At 39.7% G+C, this 12,870-nt stretch overlaps 1 protein-coding gene across 1 annotated transcript; it reads left to right on the top strand.

Annotated features, from left to right (window-relative positions):
* The first annotated feature begins 1,325 nt into the window (after window positions 1–1,325).
* On the top strand, window positions 1,326–9,280 carry LMO2 (LIM domain only 2). The gene is made up of 3 exons (XM_084631418.1): window positions 1,326–1,511; window positions 5,362–5,577; window positions 8,312–9,280. Exons 1-3 carry the CDS (start codon window positions 1,471–1,473, stop codon window positions 8,529–8,531), a joined length of 477 nt encoding a protein of 158 aa, XP_084487544.1. The 5' UTR covers window positions 1,326–1,470; the 3' UTR covers window positions 8,532–9,280.
* Window positions 9,281–12,870: the final 3,590 nt, after the last annotated feature.

Here is a 12,870-nt window from a genome sequence, read left to right as displayed (position 1 = left end):
AAAATGAGACTGGGGTAATAAAAATAGGCCAAATATATTCCTGAAATGGGAATCAATATATAAGTGAACTAGTTCTCTCATTCTTCACTCATATGTTATTTCTGATCTTTCACATTGCAATTACTGGAGCAGATGGTCCATCTAATCCAGTGCCCTGCCTCCAGCAGTGCCCAGTACCTAATGCTTCAGAGGAAGGCAAAATGCTATAATTGCAGTAGTAGGTTTAATTTTACTGGTGTAAATCACTCTGCTCCAGGATGCACTGCAGAGAACCATCCTGCCTTGAGGGAGAGTAAGGGGTGAAGACTGCCAAGGGATGGGGAGATAGCTGAAATGGTCACATAGGTTCCCATCTCTAGTGTTTATATGATTAATTACAGATCAATAACCTCCCACTCCAGAGCTTTTCTAGCTAATTAGCAGCAAACAGCAATAAGGTATACATTTGCTATATTACCCATCATGAACTAGGTGAGGATCAATTGTGCTGATTCCTGATGACTATCAAACCATAGAATAAAAGAGACAGAGACCTAGCTGGCTCACAGCTAGGTAGAGAAGAATAGTAATATTTAGTTCTTACATAATGCTTTTTATTCTTGGACCTCAAAGCACTGAACACACACAGCGAGAGGGAGAGAGAAAGATGCCATTACCCTAGAGTCCTTTTGGTAATATATGTGGTTCAGGTGCTAGTAAAAATAGTACTGGGTACTTGATACACGCCCAGAAGATCGTTTTCATATCTGTTTGTTCGCTTGCTGCAAAACTATATCGTAATCTTAAATTGCACTGGATTGTGAAAATGCAAAGTCAGCTCCCCAGCACGGACTCTGTGGCGAGGGTGCTACTGGCCCTTTAAGAAGCCAACTCGGTCGTGATGCTGCTGTTTGTATTGCTAAATCCCCAGGAGTCCAGTTAAGAAATGGGCAGCTGTCTCTTTAAGTGTGATTTCCTTCTATTGTATTTGAATCGTGATCAGGAAAAAGGAAATGAAACCAGAGACTCGGGGCTGAGCTAAATAATAATAAGGATGATGCTGATCTCTGCATTTGCAGCATATGCACCTATCTCAGTCTAGAGCATGTACAGAGCTGTCCAGGCAGAAAGCATAAGCAAAGCAAAGAGGACTCCAGGGTAAGCAGCAGTGACAGCGGAGACAGTCTATTTCCATCAGTGATCTGAACAGCAGCAGCAGCTGGGGCTGCCCAGCCACGCAGCAAACAGGAGGAGCATTGCAAGGATGGGAGGTTAGATCCTAAGGGTCAGCCTTGCGGAGACATAACCCAGCAGCAGCAACAGCCCATATTTCTTTCTCTCTTTGGTGTTGCAGGAGGAAATCCTGTGAATGTCATTGGGGGGTGGAGGGGAAACTCAGCTGGTGAAAAGGCATCAGGAGCAGATAGCCTTTGTAGGGGCAGAGGGGGCAGATCCTACCACAGACACACTACAAAGGAACAAGCCCTGCCAATGTCATCAGCCATCGAGAGGAAAAGCCTCGATCCTTCCGAGTAAGTGGCCTTTTTCATTCCTAACCGCCTCTGTGTTTTGATGGATATTGAGCTTCTCCAACAAATGGGCTTGAAAAGGACTTTATGAGCTTCAAGAGTCATTTGTTGTTGTTGTTATTTATTTAGTTATTTATTTTTATTTTGTGTAAGCACCAGTTCTAGGGAGATGCTTTGGAGATCTTTCTTGTAAAAGGTGGTTCAGAAATATACTAGGGCTGCTTTTACCTTTAAAATAATATCCCTGCATGCCACAAAGTCCAGAGCAACCCCCATCCCCTTCCAAACCCTGCTGCCATTGTAATATTACAACCTGGGTGGATTTGGTAGTGTGTCACTTTGGTGCATGTAATGTAATGGGGAGGTTTGGTAGATTTCATTGAGCTGGTGCTGAACTAGGCAACCTCTGTGGATATCAGTGTGCTACTCATGTGGATGGCAGCACCAGCCCAGAGACATTCAGTTCCCCATTTTGAGTTGAAACAAGAATATAAAGTCTTCAGATTTCTCAGGTTTTGTGAAAAACCTGCCAGAATAAACCTCCTGTTTGAAAAAAATCTAACAACCCTTAGCATCAGTGCATTCCCCCTTCCCCACTTCTTGAGATTCAGTGATGCTGATGAGAATAATTCAGAGATACCGGGTGCATAATACTTTCCAAAGCTTAACTTATTTTCAGTCTCTGCTCCATGTTTAATCTGCCCAACCAGCTGACTAGACTGAAAGGTCAGAACTGTTATCTGATGGTATACAACTTCCACATTTTCATACTACACAGTTTGAAACTTTCAAAAGATTATAATGGTGGTGTGTGAGAGGTAGGGGTTCTGTACATGGACCACAAATATATAAAGAATTGATACACGGAGGGCATGGGAGGAGAAATTTGTTCTCATTTGCCACCTTTGTGGATGAGGTTACATAAATTCAGTAACTGATGGTAGCATTATGATTTGGCTCTTTCAGTAGATTTCCTGGAGCCATCCATTGGTACACCAAGCACATGCAGGCACTTAATTGGAAGAGGAGTGTTAACTCAGCTCCATAATGTGTGGTGTCATTTCACTGAATTCCAGGGCTGTACATCTCAAGAGCAGCATTAGGCACATTACACTTGTCTGTGTCTCAGAGGCACTGTGATATTACAGAGAAAAAACACTTGTAAAATTCTGGTTTTCAATGTAAAACTTAAAATATTATTTCCCCCTATAAATTTAATTAATTTGGGCTTTGTTTCCTGTAAGTCATTAAGAATGTTGTCTTCTGAAGCCCTAATCTAATACGTGTAAAACATAACTCACACATGGTCTAAGGCAGTTAATATGTCATATCAGACATTTTGCATTTGTTACCATTTTTCTCATTTCCCATTGATTTTTAAGGAATTATAATTTAACCTTCTAGGTACCTTTTTTTAAGGTTTCAACTACAAAGTAGTAGCAATATTTATTTATTTATTTACCTACTTTATGTTGTAGTGAATAACTGTTGGGTATAAAATCCAAGCACATAAGAAAGCAAATGCATGAAACAGAAATTCTATTAAAAATAAACATAGAATCATAGGTTCCAGCAGGGCTGGAAAGCAGCTCAAGAGATCATCTGCCAGAGTGTAAGACTGTAGTACCTGACTTGGGCTTTGAAATAACTAACTCATGGTTCCTGATATTGGTGCATGTATGTGTACATCTGAACTCCCAAAAGAAGGGATGCATTTATTGTGGAAAAGCTGCTTCCTTATCTCCTCATATCCCTAAAATATTCATGTGGACCTGTAGGATTTACTGCAGGTAAAAACACAGTGCTTTGTTCTGTGGGTATAATGCCCTGTTTATATTATTTGGCTTATGTGTGTTGTTTAGTGCATTGATGTTTTCAAGCCAGCCTCACAGAAACATCATACATTCCTTTATAGTTATATATGTGCTTGGATGGTACTATGAGTAGCACTGCATGAAAAGCACAGGGCACAGAGGTACAGGCAGTCCTTGACTTTACGACGTTCGAGTTACAACAAACGGCACTTAAGGTGGTTCTACATTGACACCCTGATTCAACTTATGACTGTAGGTTTTGAGTTTACGATGCTCAGTCCCGCAATGGAGTAGATTGTGGTTCCGAGTTACGACGTTCTGACTTACGACCCAATTTTAAGGAACCAATTGTGTCGTAAGTCTGAGGACTGCTTGTACATGCTCTGAAATTCTAGAGTCAGATCCTTTGCATGTAGAAACTCCCATTGACTTTACTGGCAATAGTGGCTGGCAGGTGTGGACTGCAAGTCATAAGAATGTTAGGACACAGCTATATAAACTGTGAAGAGTGAAAATGGAAGTGCATAAGAGCAGATGCTATCTTATGACTGAATTGTGAAGTCAGAGGGAGTTTTGCCTAAGTAAGAACTGCAGTTGTTAGGATGAAAGTGCTGGAGCACTGTACATTTTTTCAGACACTGAAGAAAGTAACTTTTGACTAGGAAACTATTTTCTCCAGTAAGTGAAGGTGGTAGAAAAATGTTCGTTTCCCTGGCCTGTTGAAAATGCTAAACTGCCAGATTTCCTTCTGGCAGTGTAGTTACATTCTGCCCTCACCAGTCCAGTTGCAGCATGTAATAAAAGCAAATTATCCACAGATTGTGATTTCGGTAACTGAATAAGGTACTTAAGAATACTGGGCTAGATTCTACCAGCTGTTGAGGGCGCTGGCTCTGATTCAGGAATGCACTTAAACATGTGCATCTGAGTAGTTGAATTCAATGTGACGAGTCACATGCTTAAAGTTAAGCATGTGCTTAAGGGTCTAATCCAGTGGAGTCATATTTCCAGTGACTTCAATGAGCATTGCATAAGACCCTACATGCTTTGCTGGATCAAGGCCAGGGTACTCAGCACCTTACAGGATTAAGCCCATAGGTCATTCTTTTAATGTTTTGGCAGTAGTGTTTCTGGCAGAACTTGCAAAGTGATGCAAACAGGCAACAATGAGACTTTCTTAAAGTGTATTTGCAGAAAATTATGGCTTCATCCCCTGTATTAGTAGATCCATTCCTTCTTTTTCTTGTTTAAAAATGATGAGATGTCAGACTGGTATAGGAACAAAATACTGTGGATGAATATTTGCTCCAAAAAAACCTCTTAAGGTACTACCACAATACAGTTTTGGGACCTGAGTCTCCTCTCATCCACATGTGTATAAATCAGGAGTAACTCCTTGAAGTCAGTGCAGTTATACTGGTGTAAAACCAGTGTAAGTGAGATCAGAATCAGGCTCTTGGTTGCATTGACCAGGAGGAAAAAAATATTGTAGTAAGGTTGGGTGAAATTCTGGCACCCCTGAAGTCAAGAGCAAAACTTCCATTGAATTCCATGGGGCCAGAGTCTCGCCTGTTGTATTTATTCATTTTTACAATCTTGCTTATTTTATAGCAGTGTGGTGACTATGACTTATAGTTGGGACATTTTTATTCTCTTCAGTAGAGGGCAGTAGTACACATATACAGACAATTCATTTACAACATGTTAAATGTGTTTACTGCAATGAACAGCGAGCGGTGTTGTACAGATTGTCATGTTTGCACCGCAGTCTTTGCACAAGAAGAAACAAAGAATTAACAATGTTTTAGCCACCTTTGGTGATTTCCTAAATATTAGGCTGTTCTGTTTTTAAAACAAATGAAAAAAGCCTACTCCTGCTCCCATTGATAAAAAGGAGGTGAAGGGGGCTGCCATTGATTTCAATGGGAGAATAATCTGGCAATAATTCCTATTCTAATTAGGCGACTGGTTTGGTTTTTTGCTTGTTTGGTTGAGTTTAAAGGGCTTTCCCTTCTCCAACAATTGTTTCATTCTCTTAGGGAACCAGTGGATGAAGTGCTCCAAATCCCCCCTTCACTGCTGACATGTGGAGGTTGTCAGCAGAACATTGGGGACCGTTATTTCCTGAAAGCGATCGATCAGTACTGGCACGAGGACTGCCTCAGCTGTGACTTATGTGGATGCAGGCTTGGAGAGGTGGGGAGACGATTGTACTATAAACTGGGCAGGAAACTCTGCAGGAGGGACTATCTCAGGTACAGAGCCTTCCTACCCTATACTAGCCTATCCTAACTTGCTTGCTTTCTGTAAATTCAGATTTATTGAGGTATTTAGAATGAAGCTAGGATCCCTAATGATGTTGCAGCACAAAAATCCATGATAAGATTATACTGAATAATTTATTCCTAAAATATAAATGCTGAGGGTAGTCACAGTGGTTGCACCACCTTTTGCTAAGTGTGCTTGCTGATCTAGGAAGCTAAGCAGAACTGAGCTGTGTTAGCACTTGCATGAGGACACCTTGAGTAGGTGCTGAAGAGTCAGGAAGTGTTACTCTTCCCTCTGAGTCAGTAATGAGCCAATGCCCCAGCATGGTTTTAGAGGAGTTGTACTTCTGCAGGTGTTGCCTTTCTGATGCAATGTATATAGTAACTGAGCCCTAAAGGATGAGTGCATATGAAAGATCTTCTGCCACTTTTGTAAGAACAAGGTATCCTGGTGTCTAGTCAAATTCCGTCTTCCACACTACAATAATACCACTTGGGAAAGAGATGTTTTGCTTTGCTACTCTCTATATTGGGGAAGAGGGGTGTTTTGCTGTGCAATAACTGTGGTTTGAGTATCAGTTTTTAAAGTTCTCTAGGACCCTTCAGGCTGAAAGGTACGGTGCTGTTTACATTTATTATAATAATTATGGCCCAGTTCAGGAGAACTTGAAATCAATGTAATTTAAGCATGTGCATAAAGTTAAAAGCACATGCCTAAGCATTGTCCTGAATAGAATGGATTTAAGCATTTGCTTTAGTGTCTTCCTGAATCTGATCCTATAAGAGCACCTGTTACAATTTTTGCATTAGTAGATCCTTGCCCTCTTTCTACTTATAAATTTTGACAAAGCAGATGAGTTAAAGTTTTTAATATATTATTTCTCAATACCTTGATAACAAAGAACCTGTGTGTTCTTGATTACAATTAAAGTGTATTTCTCCTTCTACATCACTTGTTATAATGTATTCTTTGTGCTCTAGAAGCTGGTGGCATGGAATAAGTAGGAACTCCACATTTCCCCTCCTCCCCCAGCTTTTTAGGGTCTAGTTTTATATTGAACCTGATATTCCTTACACAAAACTTCCTTTAAGAGTGTAGGTAATTGGGAGGGGGAGAGAGTAGAGTTCCTAGTAAATTTATCCCATAGCTTTTCCAATGGGAGTTTTGCTAGAGACTGGAGGTTGGGCCCCAATAATGGCTTAAACTGTACATCTCCATTATATGAAACATTCTAACATTGATCCAGTCCCATGTGCACTTGCCAAATATTTACTAACTTTTTAATTAGAATAACAGGCCATGGGAACAAAATTAATGTGTTTTTTGTACAATGAGACTGCCTGTTTTCAGAAATGGAGCATTTCACAACCTTTATAAAATATTAGTATTACTTTCATTAGGCAGAAGTGAACAGCGACATCTCCTGGTGGACAAGAGAAATTATTTCTTTTTCCTTCAGAGAGCTGAGTCTAATAGGTTTTTTGTCTTTCAAACCTAGTAGGTTCTTGAAGCAGGCACAGCCTATGATAAACACAGTAAAAATATGGGAAATGGACTCACTAGTTCTAAAATTAATGCAGCAAAGCAGAGAACTTAAACACACAAGCAAATATTTCAAACAAATAATATTTCTGAATTTCTCCCTTTCTTATTAAAAATAATAAGATGTTTTCTGTTTATGTATTAATTATAGGGTTTTTAAACTCTGCAAGCTGCAGCCTACCGTAGAGGATGACATTACATTATGACACACAGATGAATAGGTCATAGTGTTCCAGCTGAAAGTAGTGCATTTGTGAGAGGGATAAACATGTTGTGCATACATTAGAGGGTCCTTTCAATAGACAACCCAATAATTATGGTCTCAATAGGGTTTCTTAATATGGCTTAAAGAGCAATCCAGATCATAAAATCCTTCGGGCTAAAATGGATTTCTAGAGGGTCACAGAGTCCAGCTGCTGAAACCTAGCAGGAGTGCTTTCATGAGTAGAGAAACATTTGAGTTTAAAAACAATGAGAAGTCCAGTGGCCCCTTAAAGACTAGCAGATTTATTTGGGCATAAGCTTTCGTTTTTGACCCACGAAAGCTTATGCCCAAATAAATCTGCTAGTTTTTAAGGGGCCACTGGACTCCTCGTTGTTTTTGTGGATACAGACTAACACAGCTACCCCTCTGATATTTGAATTTAAAAGAATCTCAGATACCCTACAGAATCCTAAAACATAGCCTGCAGCATAGTGGGGACAAAACTGAGCAATGGCAAGATTTATCAATCAGCAGGTAATTTCTACTGATTGATTAGGAAAGATACAAGTGAAAACAAGTATTGAGAGTGGAAAGAAAGTATTAGAGTGGTTTGAATTCATGGTCTGATCTAGAGAGGTTCAAATCCCATTGAAGTTGTTCATTGCCTTTCAGAATTAGACCCTTACTTTGATCATAACAAATAAGTATATTCTTTTAAAAAATAGGTGACGCCCATGGGTTCTTGGCAGGTCACCACTGCTGGATGCCACTGATGCTGGAAAGTTTTGAGTGTCCCTGCTCATTGGATTTCATCAAGCAAATGTTTAAACTTCTATATATCTTACAGTGCAATGTTAAATGTGGCAAAAAGCCAATATTGTGCACTTCTTTTGTTTCAGTTCTCTCTCTCTTTCCCCCTACCCTGCCTTTTCTCCAAGGAAACTTTGCATAACTCTTTGTTGTTGTTGTTTTAGACTCTTTGGCCAAGATGGCCTTTGTGCTTCCTGTGACAAGCGAATCCGGGCCTATGAGATGACTATGCGAGTGAAGGACAAAGTATATCACCTGGAATGCTTCAAATGTGCTGCTTGCCAGAAACATTTTTGTGTCGGAGACAGATACCTCCTCATCAACTCAGACATAGTGTGTGAGCAGGACATCTATGAGTGGACTAAGATAAATGGGATGATATAGCCAGGACATGCCTCATAGTCATCAAGAGGTATCTTATGGGTGGCACAAATGCATAGCTGCAATGAGGAGATAATCACTCAAACTATGTGCTTTGTCTAAACTGGGAGGGGAAAGATCACAGCATAGGCACTTTTCAGACAGTGCTACATAGAATCTAAACTACAAGCAATAGAAAATAGGCTGACTTCTATTAGCAAAGGCGTATTGACAATAACTGACATTTATCAGCCATGTAGGCGAGAGTTGGGGAACAAATACATTGTGATAATGGATTCTCATAACTGGAAATGCAGTAACGACTTGTTGTGTAAAGAGACATTATGACTTTGACACTCGCAGACTAGGATTGTGCAATTGATTTTTCTTCCCATCTTTTCTAGTTACTCTGTTTAGACAATAGTTTCCAATGTAGACATAAGGAAGGACACAGGAGATGAAGAGTCAGTCAGAGTCTCCAAAGCCTTAAGCTTTGTGCAGGAGAGAAAATGGTTCTTTTGCATGGAAATCTCCCCCTCTTCCCTGAGAATGAAAAGTGCAACATCTAGCCCCAAACAATTCTTTCAATAAATTCTGATGAATAGCTGTTTTCAAGCAGCACTGTTTGAAGGTGAGATGCTCCACAGATCATTTCTATACAAATATAAATCTAAAGAGTTGTTCAACTATTTTATTAATTTAGATTATATCAATAAACTATTTGTTGTGTGTAGTAAGAACCTGAATGCTTTAATAAAAACAACAGAAGGTTTGAGCGTTGTTATTTCTTTCAATAATGTACAACTGTTTGGACTTGAGTTTGCTTTTGCATTGGTATTATTTATTTCATTTATTTGCACCATGGCTGCATTTGGCTTCATTTGGTGCACAGCTGATTCTTATCAATCTGCTCAAGGGCATATTCCAAAGGGATGTGCTCCAGTCTCAGGCAGTGACATAAGAACCCAGGTCAATACTAGAGTGTAACTAAGTGAGTCCAAGGCTTTCGACGCATGGTGCATTTGCCTGTCTGATGGTTTTCAGCAGAGCTATTACCATTCACCACATGCTGTCACTGACCCCTAGATTTACAGTTTTACAATTTATATTCTCTTCTTTGATATAGCCAGTGGTATTGGGGGGCAGTAAGCTAGCAGATCTCCCTGTAGCCACAGAACTGGGGATCCAAGAATAAGGACCATAATGAGGACATGGAAGAAGAGAGACAATGTGGCCAGAGAGTGCTACTGTGGTCCAAATATTCTCAGCTGGTGCATTGGCCTGGGGGCCATAAACAGCAGCTGTACTTTTAGCAGCCCTGACACTGCTTTACACTATGCTCAGGGCATAGCAGGCATAGAACCAGCCTCCGGAACAGGGAGCCACAGCTGTGACCTCCTGACACCCTCAGCAGCACCTAGCAAATACTGAGCAAAGCTGAGAATCTATGCCTTAGTATTCTTCTCCTTTCGTCCACGCATTCTACTGACACTGCTTCCTAATAGGCTGGGGAGTGCTTGGCACCGCCTATGGTCAACATCTCTACCGTGAGATGATCATCTTCTGCTAGTCCATGGCAAGATAGAGGTAAGGATGCTAGCTACAAACGATAAGGCTGTCCCCTGCTGTATTTGCCGATCAGTGACCTATAGCAAAGAAGACTACATAGGAAAGAGCATCTTCTGCATGATAGTACAGAGCAGTAAGCACTAGGCATTCTGGACCTTTGGTGTGTCAGACTTACCTGCTGGCTGAGGGACCCCTGACTGGTTTCCATGTGTTTTCATTAGGCTGTAGATTGTTGCTACTTAAGAACCTTGGTTGACAGTTATGACTACATTAGCAGAAACACATAACAAAGTTAGATTCACTTTGACAGAAATAAGCACTGTGTTTTTGGCTTCTCTGTATTGCTACAAAAGAGGTACTTAGTGGATTCAGATCTCATTTAGGATGATGTAAATCCAGGATGAATAATTCCATTGAAGTTCATGGCGTTACATCAGTATAAAACTGATCAGTGTGGTGAAAGCAGCATCGAGATAATGATCTCCAAAGAAGTGAAAGCTTTGATAATTATTTCCTACTCATTTAATGGTGTATAATTTGTGAGTTTGACTCATACATTGGGCATCCCTTAAAAAGGAGGACTAATTTCAGAGATCCTGTCTCATATAGATGTTTGTCTGAAATACTAATATAAATAATTTTATTACTAGCTAGATTGATATTGAATAGATTGATGTTGAATAATGATTTCAATTGTCCATGGAAATGATGTGGTTTTAGTGTTTACAACAGGTTCTGGTAGTCAGAAGATCTGTATTCTGTTTCTACCTCTGAGAGTGATTTTGTGTATGACTTTTGGCAAGTCACTTAAATATTCGGTGGAATATTTACATCATCCTAAACTTCCTATCTGTAAAACAGGGATAATAACACTTACTGACTTTTGTAAAGTTTCTTGTTAACAGGGGAAAGATTTTTCAGTATAACCTAAAATATGAATTTAGTTAGATATAGTTATAATAATATAACACAACCCTTCCTCCCTACCCCTCTCTGTGGACATTTATTCTCATATAAGGTCAGTTTTTTGGTTTAGCTTGTCACCTAGGAAAAGGTTTAAGCTAAACTGTAAAAAGACTCTCTTAAACCAGAATAAGGGGGTTATAGTGGTATAACTGTATGTTTATACCCATACCAATATAACTGGTAAAACTTTCCCATGTCAATATGTCCTTACACACCATGGAGCAAGGAATATGCATGTGTGTGTTGGGGGAGGGAAGGTGTGAGAGGAGAGGAGGTAATTAAAAAACAACTGTAACGTGTAAAATAATGCATGTTCCACCCCACCGGACCCTACAAGAAACCTAATTGTACACATTCCTGCCAGTTCCTTTTTGCTTCTAAACTCCCCACTTCTTACCCCTCTGTGTGTAGGTTACACTCATTTTGCTCACCCAATGTATGCCAAATTGATGCAAGTTATCCTTCACAATTTACACCAGTTTTTTGACTCACCAAAGTGTAACTTACACCACCCTGAAGTCATTAGTGAATTTGATTCCCTAGATCCATGTGAAAAAGGCAGTAGATGTCCTACTCCTTTAACAGAAAGGACCAATACAGTGAGGGTGTTAACTTGAGAAGCATCTCACCCACATCCCTTTCACAAGTATATTCCTTAAAACAGGGCATCTCTCCAGCAATTACAGGAAAAGAAAATGTTCCATCACCAACAACAAAAATAAAAACAATTTATTTTAAAGTAGTAGAAGGGAATGCGTAATAATGTGGACATTACTTCATCAGCTGATGTTCAGATGCATTGTCCTTTAGATGTGTTTAATATCAGCATCATTCAACATTTTCTTTCATTGTCCAATTATTCAATGTCATGGTAGGAAGATGAGAGTAGTGCCAGCAATATCACTTTTTAATTTTGTGCCCTTGAATAAAGGCAATAAGAGCCCAGCATAATAGAGTTTTCAGTGGAGAGAGTAATTGGGAAGCAGTTGCTAATGCAATATCTTTCATGAGTACAGGGTACTGCAGCTATCTCTCCCATCTCTTTTCTCAAGGTAATACTGTGCTTCCAATTGTCATTATACCCAAGAAACAAATTATTTGAATTCTGGACACATCAGCACAAAACTGAAGGCTCCCTCATTTCATAGCCTGCTTGGAAAAGAACATTGCAGTCTATCATTCATTTATACAGCTGCCAGTCTAATGCTGTAAATTCAGAAAAGAAGACAGTCTGAAGTGCTGCACTTTAACATGTCTTTCCGCTCCTGAAACACCCTCTCACCACCCCCATCAGATATAAGGTAACATTTCACCTCTGAGAGCCAATGCTTTTAAACATCTGCTAAGATGCACACAGACTGTGCATGGCCCGTATTTTAATTGAAAATGAAAATATTACTCCTATTAATTGATTACAGTGACTTGTAACACTGAAGGAGATTCATGATTCTTGGAAAAAATAATCTACAAAGATTTCTGCCGCTCTATAAATACAATGCAGCCTCAACTGATTTCATTTGCAGCAGGTTCATCTCCTTCCTAGAAGACACTGCACAGCAGGCAAAAGGAAATTTTAATGGACACTGGAACAATTCATCCAACCTTCTGTTCCATGACAAAAAAAGAAACTACACAAAGATATAAAAAAGAGAGATTGAGACACTGTATCAGAGAACATTTAAGATAAGGCCATTAAATTATGATTCAAAGGTAGTATCAAATAGATGAATGGTAAGCTGATATAAATTTAAGATTAATCATAAACAGGCTGTGTCATCCTGCTGGGAGCTGTTCTGTTCCAGCCTAATGAGAAGGTGTCTCTGTGAAA

Source organism: Lepidochelys olivacea (assembly GCF_965140295.1).
Source record: "Lepidochelys olivacea isolate rLepOli2 genome assembly, chromosome: 6".
Taxonomy (NCBI): Eukaryota; Metazoa; Chordata; order Testudines; family Cheloniidae; genus Lepidochelys; species Lepidochelys olivacea.
The sequence above is the reverse complement of the archived record's forward strand: the minus strand, read 5'-3'. Positions and strand labels throughout refer to the sequence as shown.

Coding starts and splice junctions, on each gene's coding strand:
- LMO2 (XM_084631418.1), top strand. CDS start 1,471: ATGTCATCAGCCATCGAGAGGAAAAGCCTCGATCCTTCCGA. Junction 1,512..5,361: donor AAAAGCCTCGATCCTTCCGA/GTAAGTGGCCTT, acceptor TCATTCTCTTAG/GGAACCAGTGGATGAAGTGC. Junction 5,578..8,311: donor TGCAGGAGGGACTATCTCAG/GTACAGAGCCTT, acceptor TTGTTGTTTTAG/ACTCTTTGGCCAAGATGGCC.